The 21,330-nt window shown below is 55.6% G+C and overlaps 1 protein-coding gene across 6 annotated transcripts; it reads right to left on the bottom strand.

Moving 5' to 3' along the window:
* Positions 1 to 1,889: 1,889 nt before the first annotated feature.
* On the bottom strand, positions 1,890 to 19,593 carry TLR5 (toll like receptor 5). Of its 6 annotated transcripts, none has more exons than XM_045983329.1 (6): positions 19,176 to 19,593; positions 13,170 to 13,332; positions 12,293 to 12,470; positions 8,062 to 8,257; positions 6,908 to 6,996; positions 1,890 to 5,222 (listed from the first exon to the last, which is right to left on the bottom strand). In XM_045983329.1, the coding sequence occupies exon 6, from the start codon at positions 5,216 to 5,218 to the stop codon at positions 2,642 to 2,644; it is 2,577 nt and encodes an 858-aa protein (XP_045839285.1). In that variant the 5' UTR covers positions 5,219 to 5,222; positions 6,908 to 6,996; positions 8,062 to 8,257; positions 12,293 to 12,470; positions 13,170 to 13,332; positions 19,176 to 19,593; the 3' UTR covers positions 1,890 to 2,641. The 6 variants fall into 6 exon arrangements, with proteins under 6 accessions (XP_045839285.1, XP_045839281.1, XP_045839282.1 ...); XM_045983325.1 differs by having other exon boundaries at positions 6,908 to 6,999; XM_045983326.1 differs by having other exon boundaries at positions 6,908 to 6,999; positions 8,062 to 8,634.
* Between the last annotated feature and the right edge of the window lie 1,737 nt (positions 19,594 to 21,330).

Genomic DNA, 21,330 nt, shown 5'->3' on the forward strand with positions numbered 1-21,330 from the left:
GAAAATTACTGCTATTAGGGTTTTTGAGTCAGAGGATTAGGAAGGGTTGTGAAATGGACTCCATCCTCCTGTTCCAGCCTACCGCTCCCACAGATACACTCACCCCTGTCCTTCCACAGGTCTGATCTGGCTTAGAAAACAGTCATGGGGACAGTCCCCCAAAGCAAGGGGGTACCTGGGCTAGCACTGCCCCCAAGTCCCCCGCCCCACCAGGACAAGGGAATGCCCTTCCAGCGGTCCTGATGTAAGACCAGGTTCCTGCGGCGCGGGGAGAAGCATGACAACCCCACGGGGGCAGGAAGATTTGTCCCAGGTCAGTAGCCTTTTACCATCTTCCTGATTCCTGGTCACAACCGTTCCTACAGCAGAGCCTTCATGTGGTGGGTGTTTTGTCACTGCATTTCCTAGTACAACGCTCACAAGAAGCTGCTTCTCTCTCTCTTCCTTCATCTTGCGTCATCCCACCTTTCCATCACCCCAACTCTCCATCACCCCACCCCACCATCCCCCTCATCCCTCCATGCCCCACGCCTCTACCCCCATCCCCTAATTCCCCACTCCTCCATCCCCATCAGCCTATCCCCCAACACCATCATCCCTCAGAAATCCTATCCCTCCACCCCTTTCTCTCCCATCCCCCATCCCCCTCATCCCTTCACCCCCCATCCTCCACACCCTCATCCTATCCCTCTACCCCTCCATCCCCCCACCCTCCATCCCATCTCTCCATCACCCCATTCCTCCATCACACCATCCATCATCCCTCCATCCCCCCATCTAATCTCTCCCTCTCCTCATTCTAGTCCGACCCCTGGTTACTCATAGAGGCTAAGACCATCCCCCTACCCAGGAGTCCCACACCATGCTGCATGGTTTGAAATGAGCCTCTGGCTCCTGGCCCTTCTGCTCTCCGCCCAGCACCCAGCACCTCCCAGGAGCTGGGCTTCCCAGCACACTTTAAGCATGTGCTATGGATCAGGATACAGTGATGAATAAGACAACGTCCCTGCCATCAGTGGCTCGCTGTCTGGGCCAGTGACAAAAATCTGTAGGGTTACAGGAAAGGGCAGTTGTGCTAGGAAATTCACCAAGCAGATAAGGAGGAAGACAGAGAGAAGGAATTCCTTCCCAAAACCATTCGTGGTCTCTGAGAGCCAGTGAGGGTGGGACACAGAAGAAAGGTCTTCCCACGGAGCTTATAGTCCAGAGGGGTGAGTGGCCAGACAGGCTCATGGCTCTCACAGGAAATCACAAGTGCTTGTCTTAGAAGAACAGGTTAGGTGCTGAGAATTTAAGAGCATTCTGGGTTGGAGGCCTCCCAGGAGGCTGGGTGGGTGGGGTTTTGAAGAACACAAAGGATGGATGGGCAGAGCTGGGAGAACTTTCCAGAAGGAAGAGGTGGAGGGTCGAGGGAGGGGAGGGATGTTCCAGAGGAGTCAGGGCCAGGGGACAGGAGAGACATTTTGGGATGCTGGGCCCCTGGCCTAAGGGCGCCCCTCAAACGTGGCAGCCGAGCTGGGGCTGTTGGGCTTAGGGGGCTGTGGGTAAAGCCACAGACAATATTCTGGCACACCTTCCTCGGTTTAAATTTTCTTAATACTTCTGCAAAAAAACATTTCTGTGGGTGGCTCAGTGGGTTGAGGCCTCTGCCTTCGACTAAGGTCATGATCCCAGGGTCCTGGGATCAAGCCCCACATCGGGCTCTCTGCTCAGCAGGGAGCCTGCTTCCCCCTCTCTCTCTGCCTGCCTCTCTGCCTACTTGTGATCTCTGTCTGTCAAATAAATAAACAAAATCTTTAAAAAATAATAAAAATAAAAAATAAAATAAACATACAAAAAGAATGCAAAATATACAGAGACTTCTTGTAAGATTTTAAGATAAAAAAAAATACAACTTCAGGGAAGTTTTGACTTCCTCCAGAAGGCCCTTGGGGCCAGCAAGGTAACTAAGGAGAAGATCTGAGAAGGCTGAGGTCCTTGGTAGATAGCACCTGGCCCGCAGATAAAAAAGCAGGCCCAGAGAGGGGGTATCGTGCTCGAGGTCACACAGTGCCTGAGCAGCAGAATCAGGCCTGGAACCAGGCTCCCCGTGTAGCACAGTGGATGAGCGGGGTGTGGGAGAGAAGGAAGGGGAACACAGGCCACGTGTGAAGAAGAAGAGCTCATGAGGAACAGGGAGAGTGCTATGGTCTCGACAAGATCCAGGTCCTCTCCTGCTGGCTTCTGTGGGGACAGTGCTTATCTCAGACAGAGCAGGACCAGCAACCAGCAGCAGCATCGTCCCCGCGGTGGAAGCAGGAAACACACCCTCTTTTCCATTCTTCCTCCTCAGTGTTGCTCTGCAGAGCACAGGGCACCCCTTGCTAACTGAGCGAGCACCAGAGAAAGGCTCTCGCCACCGGGACTGCCTCTCCTCATGCCTTTCTCATGACGAAGGTGTGTCCTGCGGTCGGTGAGTCTGGAGAGAACAGGATTCCTTTCCATTTCCGGGTCAGTGAGACCAGGCATTATGTGGCTATTAGAATTCAGAGCTATGTTGTTTTCCTAGTAGGAAAAAAACAAAAACAAAAACACCTCCAAAACAGGACCCCAAAACAATAAGAGTTATCTGTGGCGTGAGATTAGGGGGAAATGCTCTTTACTAGGAGACGGTCACCACAGCCTGCAGCTGGATGCTCCCATCCCTAATGGTGTCCTTCTCTCTCTTCAGAATGTGCTGGGAGAGTGTGTGAAGGAACCAGCCCACGTCCTGGAGGTCCTCGGGCCACCTCAGGTAGTGCCGTTTCCGCACAAACCCCGCGATGCCCCGGTGCTTCATCAGCTGGTACTGGGACAGGGACCCAACGACCACCAGGATGAGGGCGCCGTCTGCATCAGACACACACCTGCTCTGGGCATGAGCGAAGGCTTCCAGGCACCACCCATCCCGGAGGAAGTGTCTGCTCACAAGGCAGACCACCTTCCTGCTGCCCCACACGGCGTCCTGGATGTTGGCAATGTGCTCCCGCCCCGGGACGAAGTCTCTTTCTTCAAAGCACAGGTTGAATCTGTTCTGGGCGCTATACTGAGCATCCAGGTGTCTGAGCAGTGCCCGCTGCACCCACTCAAAGTCTCTGCTGCTGAAGCAGAAGTAGGCATCATATCTGTATGGCTCGGACTCGTGGCACTCGGACTGGACCATGGACAGCAGTCTGCAGGCCGCCCTGTAGCAGACGAAACAAAGGCCCCGGAGCTTGGTGGAAACAAAGACTGTCACGAGGAACAGAGTCAGGGTCACCGTGGAGGAGATGAAAAGAGACAACCGTAGGGCCTTCAAGACCTCCTCTTCATCACAGTCCTCCATGGAGACAGAGGAGAGGGGGGTCCCTGAGAGCGCGTTGGGGTACATGCAGGAGATGTCTGCACCAGACCCAAGCACGGTGACGTTGGTCTGGTTGAGCCAAGCAACGAGAGAACGGAGGTCACACTCACAGATGAACTTGTTGTGTGTTATGTCCACGGCGGTGAGGGACGCCAGCAGGTCGGGGTCCAGGGACAGGAGCTGGTTTCTGGACACATCCAGCACCTCCAGGTTGGAAGGCAGGTCGCCAGGAGCGAGCGCCGTCAGCCTGTTGGAGCTGAGGTCGAGGCCCCTCAGCGAGCTGAGATCGCCAAGGGCGCCCGGCGGGAGAAAGGTCAGGTAGTTATTGTTCAGATACAGGACCCGGAGCCGTGAAAGCCCCTTGAACACATCCCAGCAGAAGCCGGTTTCCCAGGCAAGCTGCAACATGTTTCCTCCGAGGAAAAGTGTTTCCAGGCTGAGGCTCCCTGCCGGGCCGCGAGCTCGGCTACAAGAAGAAAAGCGGTTTTGATTCAGAATGAGGACCTGGAGGTCAGGGACCTGGAGGAGGAAGTAGAGATCATCCAGATCCTCCAGCCTGTTCTCTGACAAGTGGATGAAGTTGGCTTTAAGCTCCACGTCTGGCAAGGCCGCCAGCTTGTTGCTACCCAAGAAGATAGTGTCTAGGCTTGGCAGGAAAGAGATTGTTTTAAGAGCATTGTCCCGCAGATCCAAGGTCTGTAACGTTTTCAGGAACCTGAAGGTCTGGGTCTGAATGATCCCAATATGATTGTTTTGGAGATCAATATAGGCTACCTGTCGGAGTCCGGAGAAATCGGAATCATAAAGCTCCCCCAGAAGGTTGTAGGACATGTTGAGAACCTGGAGGCTGTCGAGGCCATAAAACGCTTCTTCTGCAATCCTGTTGATCTTGTTGTGGGCCAGCTGCAGGAGCTTCAAGTCTTTGAGGGCCTCAAAGACTCGGAAGTTCAGGGAGAAGATGAAGCCATAGGACAGGTCCAGCCACAGCAGAGTGCTCCTGGCCAGGCCAGCGAACGTGTCCCGGTTGGGGTCCCTGATGTTCTGAAAGCCAAACCCAGGCCCCATAATGTGGTGAGCCAGCACCAGGGAGGCGATCTGGCTCCCACTGACGGCCCTGCTGAAGTTGCCCGTGATGTCTGCGGTCCAACCATTGCCAGAAACGTCCAGGGTCTCCAGGACCATGTTTTTGAATGGGTTCATGCACGTGCCCCAGTCCATGGAGCCCCTGCTGTACAGCCGATTGGCAGCGAGGTTTAACAGCGAGAGCGTTTTCCCTTGCAGCGGCTGAAGCTCATGTTCACACACGACAGGTATCTGGTTGAGGGAAAAATCAATGGACTTCAGGGAATTTAATTCCCAGAATGAAGGGTGAAGGTTAAGGCTATGAATTTGATTTTTGGACAGGTCCAGGTGAGACAAAGACTCCAAATTTCTGAAATAACCATCTTTTAATATCTTATCAGACAGACCACAGTGGAAGAGTCTAAGTTCCTGCAGGCGGAACAGCCCCTGGAAAGCGTCGGGATGCAGGAAATCCACCTGACTCTTGCCCAGGTCCAAGACCCTGAGGTTGGGCAGGTTTCTGAAGGCCTCTCTGCCGATGGTAAAGGGGGTAAACTGGGTCCCGAGCTCCAGAAGCTGCAGCTGCTCCAGGAAGGGGAAGGACGTGGTTGTCACAGTCCGGATGTAGTTGAAGCTGAGCAGGAGGATCTGGGTGGTGTTGGGGATCGGCGGCACCTGGGTTAGGTTGCAGGAGCGATACAAGGCCCTCTGGCCATCAGAGGCGCAGGAAGGAATTGTTAGCACAGGGCCGGCCATGAGCATTACCCCCAACAGAAGGTCCAGGTGGCCTCCCATGATCCTGTGGGGAAGGAGGCAGGATGAAAACACAGCCGTCCCAGCTCAAGGCATCGCACTGGGTCCCTGGGCATCAGGGGCACCCCCACGACGCGCCAGCTCCCCGAGACCCCACCGGCGTGGCCATGGCTTACGTGTCAGTGCAGACGGTGCTCTTCACTCCAACCTGCACTGCAGTGCAGGGTGGTGAGCACTGTTCTAAGCACCTCAGAAATACCTGACCTTTATAACAAGTCCTTTTTTCATTCACTCGTTCATGTACTCTCTCACTCAAGGTCTGCCGCCGAAGCTGACGAAAACAGCAGGCAGAGACACATTTGTGCTCCCCTCTCCCCTCCCCTGCCAGGGACCCCTCTTCCCCCTGCCGATGGCTCCGTGGAAGCTCCCCACCTACCCTGCCCAGGGCACGGGCCCGTCCACCCCTCTGCCCTCGCTACATACACACGGCCTGTCGCGTCACACACGCGAGCATCAGATATGGCAGGTCAACACGGCCTGCGTGATGGGGTGGGCAGGCCGCAGGTCAGGGCATCCCTGCTTGCGTCCAGCTTGTGTCCCCGGCCCTGCACCAGGTGGAGAGAGGCCTCACCTCCCGTGCCTGGGACGCATTCGGCCTGCTGCCCATGGAACCTCGAAAGGGAAGGAAGTACTCTGTGACTCTTGGGATGGAGAATGGGCAGAAGGTAGGAGGGGAACAGGAAGCAGGTGCGCGTCTGCACAGAGCGTTAACCTGCAGGCTCGGCAGCAGCGTCCCGTGGGGCTGGACCAGGACTCTGCGGAGGTTTTGCTCCGCCTTGGGGCTGATCTGTGGTGGGGTTTCCATGGAAACCCTGAGGCTGAGACACATAGATTACAGCAAATCAGAAGTGGGCGTGGAGCCGGAGTTGACCCCAAGCCTCCAAACCGCGCATTTACTAATCAAGGGGGAAGAACTCCGCAGAGCGAGATTGTAGACCAGGGCCCCTGGTTTCTCCGCCATTCCCTCCTGAGGCCGAGGCCGGGGCCGGGGTCGCAGCAGCAGAGGCCCCTCACCTCCCGTGGGCCACTCGCCCTCCCCGTGGCCTGGAGACACCCCTCCACCCACCCCGGCCCCATCCTCGCTCGCTTCTGGCACCCCTCTGCCTTCCCCAGGTGGCTCCCCTCCTCCCACTTCTGCAGTCTGGCTCCGCCTGTCTCCCGAGCATCATCTGCATGTCTGCCATGTGCTGGGCGCTGTTTGGGACACAGGAGGCGGTGAACAAACAGGCCACACTCTTCCTCCCAGGCTTGTTCTAGTGCAGGGAAGTGGGAAAAGGCGCCACCCAACTGAAGAAGGAACATCAACCGGGAACGTGGAGGCCAGGACTGCCAGCGCCAGGGGGCCGGCGGCTGTTTGTGCAGTGGCCAGGAAAGCCCTCCCTGATGATATTTTGAGGAGAGACCCGAGGAAAGAACAGGAAAAGGAGAGGCTCAGAGTCTGATGTGGGAGTTCCATCACACGGGGCTCCATCTGCCTCCTCCAAATCTGTCCAACCTCAGGGCCTTGGCACGTGCTGTTTCCTGTATGCCACTCCCATGGGTAGATCTCACATCAACACTTCCTCAAGAGTCTTTCCCCACACTCGCTAGTTGCAACAACTCCCCACCCATGACTCTCTGGAAACTACCCTGTGTGTTTCTATGAAAGCCATGATCTAAGCCCTGAATTACCTTGTGCAGCCACGGGTTTCCTTGTCTGCTGTCTGTCTCCCTGACGGCTATGTTGCCGTCAGTGCAGCAAGCGTTGGGAAGGATGCGTGCTGCTAAAAAGGAGAAACAAAGGGGAATGAGTCACCCCACTGGCAATCTGTGGAAGGAACTGTCTCTGCTAAGAAGAAAACTGCTTTTTATCCATGAAACATCCTGGATACACAGGGGCTCCCGATGGGGAAGCCGCCTCGGCCAGAGCATCCCGTGAGCACGTGGGAGGCTACAGGGGGCTCTAATCATGGAGAGGAGTGACAGAAGGCCCCCAGGGAGCAAGGAGGCTGGCTGGGTGCCCGCAGCAGGAGACTGTCCCACCAGGCCACCGCAGGGGTGAAACCCATGCTCAAAACCACCTCAGAGCCTGACTCTTCTCAGGGCCAACAGCATGTTGCTCGCACTGTTTTCGTAAATACTGACTTTTCCAAGCACATGACCACCTTGTGAATCTAGGGAAGCTTGGACCTTTACCATTTGGAGCTTTAAGGGGACTTATTCACCCTTCCAGGAAAATCCCTTCATGGTGCCCAGGCCCCAGGGTGGGGGGACGCCTGGAACCGTGTGGGTACACATGCATGTGTGTGTGCACACACATGTGTGCTTTGTCTGTGCACACACGTGTGCACAAGTGTGTGCACTCACCTCTGCGTGTGTGCACGTGTTCCCAAGGGTGCCGCACATCGGTCTGTATGCACATGTGTGCACGTGTGTGTGTGCACACGAGTGTGTGCGCATACACGTGAGCCAGTTTACTCGGCCCTAATTTCTAAATGTCAAATGTAATTTTTAAAAAAGTTTAAGAAATGTCCCTTGAGTATTTTCCTTCGTCTCTTAAATCCAGTACATGAACGGGAGAGTCCAAATCACTCATTTTGCCTCCTCGTGTGCGGCTTCTATTAATTCGTCATAAATGACTTTCCCTTTAATTTCTTTTGGATATTCCTGTTAGGGCACCTTATGTTGATTTCTTTAAAATTATGCATATGGGTGAATTAGATTAGAGCTGTGATTCCATTTCAAAATGGAAAAGTTTGGTGATTTAAACATTTGTAATAGAAAGCTGTGTTCACCAGCACTGTGGCCCAGCGGCAAAGCTTCCAGTTCCTCCTGTCCCCGCTCACCAGAGGCACACGGTGATTAAAGCCGGAAGTTATTCCCTCGCCTCTCCACCCACGTAGCTTGCGGTTGTCTCTCCCAGGGATGATCTCACGGAGTACCGACAGCAGAACTGCCTCTTCCTTCCTCGGTGAATTTCTTTTGGGTTCAGGTGGGTCTTGGAGCCAGTGTTCTTGAGTTTACAGTAGACACACCTGCATTCTGGGAAGTGGGACTCAAGTTCAGCGTGATCTGGGTAGATAAGGTGGAGACTCGCCAGAAAGCAAGTAGGAACGGGTGAGGCCAGATGTGGGGTTATGGCCCCATGGCAGCCTCAGAAGAGCGCCAGACCCGCGCAGGCACCAGCTCTGGGACAACACCATCCCTGCCTTCCCGATTCCTGAGCAAACCAGCCAGGGAAGGGCAGCCTGGCGCCTTCACGGAGACGAGATGAGATACTGCAGGTCTCTGGTGGTGACCCACATCGGGGTCCGCCTCCCAGCACGTGCTCCGGGCTGCAGTTCCAGACTCTGGTGCAGCTGTGGTGGTCCACACTGGGCCACGCAGTGGGAGACGTGGTTCTCAGGAGGCAGATTCTCCTAGAAACACGCAGAGATTCTCAAATGTGCTTAGAAGGAGGCAGGAGGAATAAGGAGGATGTGGGAGACACGTGGTTAGGGAAGACCACACTCTGTTTCCTGCAACCTTCTTCCTGTCTCATGGTGGGAACAAAGCCCTAAAGTAACAGGCAGGGACACACGTCCTCCAGCCTCCCTGCCCTGTCCAGCCACGGACCACACTCCACAGTAGTTCTTAATGCTTTGAGGTCATGGACCCTTTTGAGACTCCCATAGCTCTGATTCCTTGATCTCCAAAAATGCATATACGCCTAACAAACCAAACTGCCCCTAGCTTCAGGGGTTCACAGACCTCCCAACGTTTGCTCCTTCCAGCTCATCACTCACGTGGAACAACCAGCACATTTCACCTTCCAGAGCGGGGCTCAGAAAACGTTCTGCAGAGACGCCTGGGTGGCTCAGTCCATTAAGTGTGTGCCTTCAGCTCAGGTCATGATCCCAGGGTCCTGGAATCGAGCCCCACATCGGGCTCTCTGCTCGGTGGAGAGCCTCCTTCTCCCTTTGCCTTTGATCCTCCCCCTGCTCATGCTTTCACTCCCTCTCTGTCTCTCTCTTTCTCTCTCAAATGAGTAAGTTAAAAAAACCTTTAAAAAAATCCTTTAAAAATATATTTTTTTAAAGTTCTACAAAGGGCCGGATGGTAAATATTTCAGGCTTTGCAGCCCAAATACCGCAGTTTGCCAACCTTTGTCCTTGAACAGAATAGAAACTTAGATTTCACAAATTAGGATTTTTAGTGAGTGTAAGACAAACGTGTTCTGGTACCAAACCAGCAGTATTTGCAGGAAGGGCTCGCTCGAGGCCCACACTGCTGTCTCACAGCTGCTATTTTGTTCAAACATCAGAATGAATTTCGTCTTATGTAACCAGACAGAAAAACCCCTGCAAGCGAAAACACTGGCCCAGAAGTCAAATTTCAGGGTCAAATTCCCAGTTTCGGTTTTGCCTTGTTCCAGGAGACTTCTTGCCTGGAGTCATCCCCCAAATGCATGTTTCGGAGCTTGGCCCTGAACTTATGGCAGTAATGAGGGCTATACGGGAGCCCCACACAACACACTCCAAGATGCTGAGCTGTCAAGCCTGTGGTACAGTGAGATGGGTAAGGCCAGATTTTAAAGAAAATTATTTGGGCCTATGTTGTACAACAAAGAGACTATGCAGACCAATTATCGTATGAAATGCAGGAAGGTGTGAAACACTACATTTCTACCTCTGAAGGTTGCTTGGGGATCAAGCTCCAGGACAGGTAAGCCGACAGGCGTGGGAAGGTGTGACTGCCCAAGCGGAGGGTCCTGGAATGGGAGCCAGAAGCCAATGTGGGTTGAAGTAAATTTGAACAGGTCCTATTGTAGGGCATGTCGAATCTAACAATGAGAAGCAAGCTGCGAAGTTGCTCCAGACCCTGTCAGACGTCCGCGAGAGGGTGGCAGGCAGCACGCGGGAGCACACGACAGCAGGTGTGAACAATCCGAGACAGAAGACCAAGGGCCTCTACATTGGGCAAAGCAGGGGGAGCAGGAAGGGTATGTGCATGTGGAGCAGAGTTCAAAGGACCCGCTCACTTCTCCCCAGGCTCTGCTGCCGAGATCGGACACCAAAAGCTGCTGGGAGCGGCAGGTGCAGGACATGGACATGCACTCCTGAATCATTACGGAGCACACGACGGACAAGGCTTACGGTGTTAATGGTGTGTACATCCAGTGACACACGCGTTCCTCCCCCAGAATCCCGCGCTGTACAAATTCATGCAACAGAAACAGGGATTCTGGGGAGGGGGGCTAGTATCCAAATCTTCCCCAGTGGTACCAAAAAACAACCTGATAGAGAGAAGGTAGCCCAGTTACAGAGGTGTTACATGGCTCTGAAAGACACAGGACAGCAGCCACTTTCACCTTGAGGGCTGCAGAGCCTGTGTCCCAGGCCTGCACTGAGCTAGGGAGACAGGGGGCACGGGGGAATCCCTGGGAGCAGGTAGACCGCTGTGACAGCAGATGTGGGTGGGAAACCAAGGTCCGTGACGGGTTGCCAAGTGTGTCGCATTTATTCACATGTAGGGTGGCTCAGCTGGGCCCGGTTTTCTTCATTTAAACCTAAGAAACTGCTCACAAGCCCACGTGAAATTTGCACCTCCTAGCATGTGGATCAAACGAGCTGGTTACTCACACCACGCACCACAGCAGCAGGACTGTGCTCCAGTTCAAGGCTAAGGGTTCCAGTTCAGGGGAGGTAGAAGTTGCCGTCCTGTCTGGGAGCCTGTGGCAGAGCCTGGTGAGCCTGCAGGATGGGCTTGGGGACCGGCTGGGTCTGGCGTGGACTCAAGATCCCAGAGGCTCGAGGACCTGGTGCATCGGTTCCCCAGCCCTGGTGTGCTCACACTTCAACAAAGGACGGACGAGCAAGGAAGGTCTCTCAGGATGGCAGGTCAGAGTCTCTGGGGAGCCCAGAGGAGGAAGTCCAGGGACAGGACACAGCCTTACAACAGGCCTCTGGACTCTCAACAAGGGTGAATTTTCCGCACATGCAAACCCGAGACTCCCTGGTGTAGATGGAAGGTTCTTGAACTCAGCTGTCCTTTGAAATCACCAGAGACGTGAAAACAGTATAGGTACATGGGTCCCCACGAAGAGATGGTTTAGTTGGTCTGGGGATGGTGGGGACGTCCACTGACAGAAGAGTAGGTTGACAAGACGTGGTGTCCACACAATGTACGAGTCAGCCTTGATGCAGAGGTGACGCCAATGCTTGGTGTGACCTGGCGATCCTCGAGGACATCATGCCCAGTCACAAAGAGGCCAGAGACAGCATGAGTCCGGGTACGTGAGCTAGCTGGGGTCTGGGCTCTGAGGGCGGCGGGAGTAGCACAGTCAGTGAGGCCCATCACCCCTGCCAAGCACCGTTAATTATGATAATGAGACTGGGGGGAAGAGGGCCAGCAGCCCTCCCATTTGAGTAGAATCCACTTAGCTTTGATTCCAGCCATTAGGGGAGCAGGTGCCCTTTCCTGAGCAAGTGGCTGGGACAGCAGACCGGCTGGCTAAGCTCAGATGAGTTCTGGGCACGTGTCTTCACACTTAGCCCCAGCCAGGGGGCCCCTCAATCCTTCACAGACCCTCCTGGTCCTGGGCCCCGTGAGCACCTGGAGTCTGAGCTGGGCTGGTGGTGGCCCACAGCGGGCAGGTCTCACCGAGGAGGTGAGAGGAGGTCTCACCGAGAAAAACACTCAGATGTCAAAGGACACACGTGTTCACCAGTGGAACACGGCATCCCGCAGACACAGACCTGCCAGGGGGCACCTGGGAGGCCATGCTGTCCTTCTAAAAGCCATCTTTCTGTAAATCAGAATTCTGCTGCTGAGGACAGGTGTCCTCTCTTTGGTTCTCTGCCACGCTGCCAGCAGCCAGGATGTACCATGTGGCAGGTGTCCCCTGAGTGATTGAATTTGCCTCATCCCGCCTCTGGGCCATCCCTCCTGCTCCGTGGCCACCACTCCCCCCTCCCCCACCCTGCAGGCAGTGTTGCCAGCTTGCTGGGGACTGGTGTGCATCCTCTGAGTCCCTGAAAGGATTGGTCCGGGCAGGAGCCGGAACCGGTCATGTCCCTCCTGGCAGGGAGCGCTTACCTGTGAGCGCTACACCATCAGCATCCGAGAGTGAGTCTGTCCCTTCTTCTTCCTGCTCGTCTGGACACAGCTGGAAAATCCCTCTGGGCACTGTAGCACTCCCTCCAAATCCGAGCCCATCTGAACCTTCCCAACCCTTGTTATGTATTTCCGTCTTCAGCCTACATATTCTTCAACCCTAGAGCGGTAGGCAAGGTCAAACTGGGAGAAGCCTCCAGTGTGACGTCGGTGCAGCTGGAGGCCAATCCTGCGAGATTCACCCCAGGACACTGCCAGCATCGACTCCCCTCCCCTCTGGACATGGCTCTGCCCTCTCCCCGACCTGGGCAGGGTGGACACCTCCCAGCTGGTCTCCCGGGGACACACACACCTCTCACTAAGCTCTGGTCAGCAGCCTCACTGGCTCCTTGTGCCCCTGGAGGTCCCACTCTTCGGGGCCGAAGGCTTTGGGGCCAGGTGCCACGGACTGTGGATGAACTCAGCCAGCCTGCCTTCCAGGCGGTACCAGCAGTCGGGGCCTCTGCCCCAGACCTAGCCTGCAGTCCCGGGACCTACACTCCACCCAAGTTCCCTGCTGAGGCTGAACCCCAGGCTTGGAGGGCTTCTGTCTGTCCCATGGGCTCATACAGGGCCAGCTCCCCTACCAAACATTCCTCACACCCCTCTGGGCCCATTTTATCTCCCCGCCCTGATGTGCTGGTCACACCCGTATGACAACATATTCATTATGTCATGCCTAACCCCCAAGAATGCACAATTCTTAAGGGCAGGGACCCCATTTTTATTCATGCTATATACCTGAAGTAGCGTAGCTTAAACACCCCAGTAATATTCCCTGCTCATTCTCTGAAGATTTATTTTCATCAGGAGCACTCACCTCCCAGGCCTAACACAGGGAGCTCCAGACATGGCCTCCTCACTCTAGGGGCCCAGGCCCCGACCATTCCACTGCTTCCATTCCCAAGACCACAGGAGCTTCATCAGTGACGAGGGTGGTCAGCGTTAATTTGGTGAAATCAGAAGGGCGGGCTTTGCTTTTCCTAAAGGAGAGAAGCTAATTAAGGAGGAGAAACAGAAAACATTATGCACATGTTTTTCTTTTCTTTTTTGCTGTTTAAAGATTTTATTTATTTATTTAGAGACAGAGAGAGAGAGAGAGAGAGAAAGAGAGAGAGCGCGCGCACGCATGAGCAGTGGGGAGGGGCAGAGGGAGAGGGAGAGAGAATCTCAAGCAGACTCCGCACTGAGTACAGAGCAGGACACGGGGCTCGATTTCACAACCCAGACTGAGGTCATGACCTCAGCAGAAACCAAGGCGGATGCTCAAGGGACAGAGCCTCCCAGAGGCCACTGTGCACTGTTTTTCTATGCCATACAGTGATCGTCTTTGTGGAAGAATTCGAAGCTACAGCTGGGTCTCTTATGGAGCGGAATTTTAATTGGAAAAAAACAAGACCGTTTTGTGAGTCAAGGCACATGGAACTTGAGAACTGAAGGTTCTTGGAAACCTCGGGCCCAGCCCCTGTTCAGAAGGTGGCTGCCAGAGCCAGGCAGGCAGGCAACTCCCTTTCTGGGACCCCAGAGAGGGAAACTCTACCCTTTCACAATCAAAAGCATTCGTCGCCGAATCATGGGGGTGACTGAGGAAGGGTCTTGTGGGACCTGAAAGGCCCTTCCATGAAATCCCCGCCGGCATTTGGCGACTGAGGCTCAACCAAGCCAGGGACACAGCCGAAGTTCACTGCACCGTGGTGAGCACAGGACTTGCGGGTTTCTGGGGCAAAGGCTGCCATCAGAGTGGGACATTTCTAAGCAGTCCGGCTAGGTAAGTTAGGGCTGAGTGAGGCAGCACTGAGGAGGACACCACCAGGGCTCAGATGGAGGAGGGGTCCTGCCGGTGGGAGATGTCTGGAGCTTGGCCTCGCTGCAGACATGATCTCACCCATGCTCAGAGAGGTGGGACGCTTGCTCCAGCTCACACAGCTGTTACACTGGGGACTGGGGCTTACATCCAGCGGCAAACTTAGTCATCATTTTGATCTTCCAAAATACCAGAGATGAAATATACCCGGAAGCAAGTAGAGAGCTGGAGTGCCGAGTGCCGAGTGCGTGCTCTGCAGAGAAATCACGCGGAGACCTTGCTGAAAAGCAGGTTAAGTCAGCAGGCTGGGCTGGGAGCTGAGACTCCGCCCTTGGAGCAAGCCTCCAGGAGATCCTGACGGGGGGGGGGGGGGGGGGGGGGTGTTCCCCGACCCACCACTGCAGCCTGAGTGGCAAGTGACTTGTCCTCTGTCACCGCTCACTGCTGACGAGATGCTGCGGGATCACTTCTGAGTTCGCCCCCAACTCTTCGCAGCCCTGAAGGTGTAGCATCAGATGGTTGCGAATGGGGATAAGTTGAAGCCTCTGGGAGGGAGGCCTGGGACAGGCCTCGAGGGTTTAGGCGCCGCAGAGGACACAGGTGCGCGGGGCGCTACCCCCGCCAACCAGCAGGGAACGGCAGAGGCGGGCTCCGCGGGCCCGCAGGTGCAGGGGCGCACGGGGAGCGGCGCTCGCTCCGACGGGGACGTCTTCTTCCCCAGCGCGGGCTCAGAAGGGGCTGTCCACCCCACCCACGCGCGCTTGGAGCTCTGCATCTGATGGGCGGGGGGAATCGGAATGAGGACCAAGTTTGCAGCTGGACTCATGTGCTGGCTCCCAGTTTAATGGCCGTGTGACCTGGAGCAAGCGCCTCGCCTCTCTGAGCACCACTACAATCATCCCTGCCCTGGCGACAGAAAGTGTACTTCCCCAGGGTCACCCCCGTGCCCAACCCAGAGCAGCCGGTTACTGACACGAAACCCGCTACCGCTTCTTGCTAAGTACACAGACATCATTTATCCCAGTGCACCTCGCTGGAAACGCACTCCCTTTAGGAACCACTGAAGCAGAGCACTGAGAAGGAAACGGAGCTTCTCCCAATGCTGGGGCGATCTGCTGCTTCCCTTTTCTGCCCTCCCAGGAAGTTATGTAAAATCTTGCCTGATGGCTTTAATGTCTTCAGGTGGTGGTCCCCCCCACACCACTGAGGCATGCAGAGGCACCCATATTCTGAAGACAGTATATTGCAAACCCAACAAAATGGCTTCTCTTCCGTCTGTTCATTACACATTCCTTAGTACAGGTTTAAAACAGCTGACTAAAGAAAGTAATTCCATTGGGTGATTTTTAAAGACCAAAACTAGCAGGACCCCTTTTAAACTCCTTGAGAACAGAGAGCTCACTAAGGAACTGAATATCCCTCTCCATCTGCAGAAAATTCACATCCGAGGCTCTCACAGTCCCCCCAAATGCAATCTGGTAAAGTCAGCATGCAGGTGGCCGAGCAAATTGCCTGGACGGAGGGGCAGCCGCAAGGTTGGGAGCCAAAGCCCCCAGCAGAATGCTGAGACGCCCCACATTGCATTCCCTGAAGTAATGATGGAGATCTCTCCAACGGCAGAAATTATCCTCATTGTGATGTAAATTGAGGTAGCTGTCGGGAGGCACAGGGAAGGAAAACCTATTAAACTTTGATCTGTTAGACAAGTAGAATGGAAATGTGAAGAGAGATTACACAACACTTGAGAAGGGAGGGAGCAGAGTGAGCCAGGCCAGGAGGAGGGGTCCTGCGTCTCCCCAGCCAAGGGTGGGGAGGAATGTGGGAGGGAAGATTTTACTGGTGGCTCAGAAAGGACTGGGAACAGGGGTGGGGCGGCTGGGGAACCTGCCCTTACTGGAAGCCTGTGTCCTTGACCCTAGGGAGGTTCAAGAGGTGGGATCCACCCTGGGCTGACGGCCGGGAGGCTGGGCTCCATTCTGGGTGGGGTGGACTTGGCCAGAGACTCGGCTCCAATTAGCTGTGGGTGGTAACTTCCAAGATGCAGGACCCCGGGGGCCAACGCCCTGGGCGGAGAGAGGGAAAAGTCAGGTTCTTGTCCTCCTATGGCCACCATCTGGGCATCCTTGACAAGTTTAATTTCCCTTGTCCCCTTTCTGTATGCTTATCATGATGAGGGTGACCTGGAAGCCAGGTGTGTGGCTGGAGAAGCTTGCAGGGTCTTCCCACTTTTGTTTCCCAAACAGGGGTCAGATCTCTTATCATTAAGACAAACAGAATCTTCTCTTGACTTGATCACTGCTCCCTTCTTGGCCAGTCCCTCAGACATGAAGCCTTAGGAGGGCCCCTTGTCTCCACTGCCCATTAGCTGGCCTCTGCTGGCCCCCCGCCTTCCCTACAGAGACCCCCTCCTGGAGCCCACCACCTCCTCATCGATTCTTGTCTGAATCTCCCCAGTGTCTTCTGCAGCACGGACTCTTGGACCCGTGTTTCTTCTTGCAGTACCTCCTCGTTTGTCATCCCTGACTTTCCTCCCATCTTTCTGTCATTCCATTTTCCACCTCTCCCTTCTCCTTCCCCCACCCCCTGGCTCATGGATCCCCTTTGCTCCCACAGGTTGGACTATCCCCAACACTCGTGCTCCCAGTAACTCTCTCCGGCTCTGGCCTTACCTGGACTCAGAGCGAGAAGCATGTCAGTGGACCCGCCTCTCGTGACATCACCATGCCCCGCCACAGGAGCTGTCAGCCAGGGAGAGCAGGGAGCCATCCCCACAGAGCAGCATCCCCACCCTCAAGGGTGGGAGGGAGCCCAGACCCCATGGGTAGAGTGGCCGGGAAGGTGCAACTGTGAGCTTGTGGGACGGGTGGGGCTGGGGCTAGACAGGCTATTCTGCTGCCAAGAAGGACCTGCATTCTGTCCTGGGGGCAGTGGGGTCTGCTGGGGTTTGTACTCCTGCTGCTGCACTGAACACCAACTCCTCAAGCCCCCTGGGATCTGGCTGCACTAAATGTACCCAGTCTGAGTGCCAGGAAGAATGCTCAGCCCACACTTTCTGCACCGAGTGGGCAAGGCACTTCCCTGTGCCCTGCGTGTGGCTGGGCTGCAACCAAGGATTATTTACCAAATGCTTGCTCTACGCCAAACACCAGCAATGGCTCAGAGGGTCCCTAGATGAGGGAGACGTGGCCCTGCTGCAGGAAGTGGGGCAAAGACCCCTCCCATCTGAAGGGCAATGGGTGGGGGGTTGGATGGGGCAAGAGAACCTACAGAGGTCCATGCAAAGAGCAATGGAAGCCAGAGGAGGGGCTCTCCAGCTCTGCCTGTGAGGTCTTCATTGGAGAAGGTGCCCTCTGACATGCAGAGGATTACCCAACAGGGCATCCTGGGCAGGAGAGCAAATGTAAGGAAAGTGAGGCATACAAAAAAAGATCTTCAGGAAGGTCAGCATGTCAGGAGACACAAAAAGAGTGGCCAAAGCTGGAAAGGGAGGCAGGGGATCTGGACTGCACGTGGCTGACAGTGAGGGCCTTCACTTTTGTGTATCCGTAGCCTTCCCATCTTTGTGTATCCGTAGCCTTCAAATATTATCCTTGGGCCTTCTTCCCCTGCCCGACCCAGTCCCTGACTGCCATTTCTAAATCCCGAGGAAGACAAGTAGTTCCCCACAGCCCTGCTGTCTTGAGCAGCCCACGCTGGCTCTCTTTCAACCATCAAATGACGGCACACAATTTTGCACTCAGCGGCTCTCACAAGGGATGACCCTGAACCTGGAGCCTCTGGAGGGCAGGAACAGTGCAGCAGCCTGGAGTGGGGGCCCTGCAGAGCAGAGCACACATGGGGTGAGGGCTGCAAAGCCAGCGCTGGCGGTTACCCCAGCATGCAGCCAGACTGAAGTCTGGACCTGCCGGCTGCATTCCCTTCCACGAAACGAAGCACTAAACGAGCACATCCGGACCCAGGAACTGCATGTTCCAGAGCTTTCTGCTGAGTCTATAAGCATGCAGAAATGAACAAGCAGGCCTATTCTGATTTCAACACTCAGCAAAGCTGAACTTCCTCATGCACACAAATGAACAAAGAAGGCTCTGTGATGCTAGACACAACCACCTAAGAAGTCTTTCTTCCAAAAATACAAAGCCAAAAACCTGGCAGGGCCAGCTTTGCATTCGGGTCATAGCATCTCAACACTCCCTGCTTTGCTTAGAGCTGACACACTCAGGACAATCCCGTGACAACTCAGGGTGGGGGTACAGTGGAGGCTGAGAGGCACGGGTGACTGCTTAAGTGTGCTTAGTAATTAGCTCTGGCCTGGGCCCTTCCTCTGGAACCCCATGGAACCTGCCTGCAACCCCACAATTAAGGGATTAGTTCATAGTACCACAGAACTTCCCCCACGGCCCTGCCCCACCGTGTCCCCTGTAACTGGCTGTGCCTGCCTCACTGGTAAGTTGCTGGCCACTGTGTTCTACCCACGAGAACAAGGATGAAGTAAGTCAGGGATCCATGGGTCCTGGACAGATTTGTCAACGCTCAGCCAGGCTGAGTAAACACAGAGAAAAGTGATTCGGCCACGCTCATCTGGTGGGGTACTGGCTGCTCCCCAGGGTGGCCACTGCCAGCATCAGCATCCCCAGGTCTCCCTTCCAGGCACTGAGCAAGAGGACAGCATCGTATTTGTGCCTGACTTCAAACAGGACATCATACTGATTGGGTCATTCATTGCTTGGGGACACTCTAAGAATGCTGAGGTTAATTAAGCTGCTTGTCTGTGGGTCACTGTGCAGGACAGGTGTGTTCAAACACTAAGTGACTACACACACAACCCACGGGGAGGAGAAGGCCCCTGCCACGGATTCCCACCCAACATGGTCTCTGCAGATAGGCTTCCTGGGGCAGGGCACTCCTCACCCCTAAGAAAATCAACCAAATCCACCCTCACGCCTGGGAGGATGTCATTCCAGTCGTGTTTTCCCCTGTCTTCATGGGCAGATTGTTGATAACATAAAGGCCAACAATATTTACCGTGGAGCCTGCTTTCCTGGTGCTCTCGGTGGGCGGGGCTCGGGACCGTAGTCGGGGCAGCTGGTCTAAGTTCTGGGATTTCCACGGCCCCGCGGGCCTGGCTGGCTCCCTTTTCTAAGACAGTGAAGCCATCTGCCCCGTTCCAGGTGGGGACGAAAGCGAAAGTGACAAAGTCTGGCAGCTTTCCAAAGATGGGGTGCAAAGGACCTCGACAGAGTCAGGGCTTCGCGGTGGGTCACCCACCGGCCACCGCGGGTCCCGGGAGGAGAGCAGGAAGAAGCCCAGAAAGAAGCCCAGGACGCCGCCGGGTGGCGCCCGACCCCACCCGCAGCCCGGTCCAAGTCCTGTCCCCTGCCCGGGTCCTCGTCCGGCGCCGGCGGCCACCTCCTCGGAAGGCTCGCCCGCGCCTCCTGGCGCTCCTCCCAGCCCCTCCTCCCGGAAGGTCCGGGGCAGGGCCCCGCCGAGCCCCACCCACCGTCCCACCCCCATTCCCGCCCCCGGACAGATCCGGGCCCTCCCACCTGCTCGGATTCCGCCCCTATCCCCGCCCTCGGACAGATCCGGCCCTGCCCACCGGAGCAGCTCTGGCTCCGCCCACCTGCCTGCTTCATTCCTACCTGCCAGTTCGGCCCCGCCTACCACCCTGCCACATCCCCGCCCCTCCCATCGTCCAGGCCCCACCCACTTACCGGTTCAGGCAAGCCCCGCCCCCGTCAGGCCCGGACCCGCAGTCCTGGCCACCTCTTTCAGCTCATTGACCCGTGGAGGGACCTCCTGCTCCAACCCCAGGGCCCATCGGAGGCGCCCCGGATGCTCTGCGGCTGCGGGTACGAGGAAGAATGTAGGGGACCCGTGGGCTTGGGAGCCTGGAGGCTGGGCCACGTAGGTGCTGGGTGCTTGAGGCGCCCTGGAGCCAAGGGAACAGGGCTGCCCCTGGGCTGTCATTGGGGTCATCCAGGCCAGCAAGGCCACCCCTCCTGCCCTGGTGCAGAGGAGACCTGGAGTAACCGTACAAAGGCACAGCTGAGCTGGCAAGGAGGAGCTCTCTCCAGTGCTCCTAGACTCCCCGCACAGAGCTCCCAACCCTTGTCCAAACCTCCAGCCAGATTTCCAAGATCCTGAGAGACTCAGAGCAGCCCGTGGTGGTGCGGGGGCTGGATCCCAGGACCCTGAGATCATGACCTGAACAGAAGGCAGATGCTTAGCCAACTGAACTACCCACACACCCCACTACTCTGGATTTTAATGGACAAATCAAGGGACAGTCTTCAGTTCTGAGCAGCAAAGACTTTGGTCACTAGCTCCTCCCAAGCCATAAAGAGAGAGAGAATGGGGGGCTCACTCAAGGGCCACATGTGAGGAGACCCTGGCGGTTCTGGCCATTCACATGGAAGTTGTCACACACACACAGACACACCCTGCCCAGTGACTTCATCTGTCCAAAGACAGGGCCATGGAGCAGGACTACGCCCCTTGGGGCCAGGAGCAGCACTGAGCCCCTTGGGGCCAGAAGCAGCGCTGATTAGTGGGCCCTGGGAGTCTCTGGGCATCCTAACACAGTCTGGGGTGTTCCTCCCTTCCCCACGCCCTCCTGGGAAGTGCTGCTCATTTACATTCACCAATGAAGTGTCTGTGTGCTTTTATGAGCCAAGCACTGTGCCGGGTGGGAGGGACGTGATATCCAGAGCTGACGTTTACTGAGGGCTTGCCATGTGCTCTGCTCTGTTCTGTATGTGCATTAACTGATTCATGGAATCAGGAAACACAGGGAGGACAGGAACATGGCAGAAGGTGGACTTGGAAGGGTGGTTTGAGCTCAGTTCAGGGTGCACTGGTGTGGGGCTATCTGTGAGAAGGGGAGGTGGCACCGTTGAGCAGACAGCTGAAGTCGTACGTGAAGACAGGCGGGGAGGCATCAGGACAGAGGTGACAGCTGGAGACATCGGTGAAAAACCGCATCTAGAAGACCGGCAAAGTCAAGGCCAAGGAAAGGGAGTAAGAGTTTGTAAAGGAAAAGACTGTTAAATGTAATTATGTTCAAATAAGACCCCTTCATCCAAAGATTTCCTGCAGGGGCAGGAAAGAAAACTAGGAAGTCTCGCAATTCCCATAACCACCAAGAAGCAAGAATCCAGATTATACGACGAAGCCACAC

This window comes from Meles meles, chromosome 17 (genome assembly GCF_922984935.1).
Source record: "Meles meles chromosome 17, mMelMel3.1 paternal haplotype, whole genome shotgun sequence".
Taxonomy (NCBI): domain Eukaryota; kingdom Metazoa; phylum Chordata; class Mammalia; order Carnivora; family Mustelidae; genus Meles; species Meles meles.

Bases quoted from the DNA above. Each gene is read 5' to 3' on its own strand.
- TLR5 (XM_045983330.1), bottom strand. From the start codon at position 5,218: ATGGGAGGCCACCTGGACCTTCTGTTGGGGGTAATGCTCATGGCCGGC.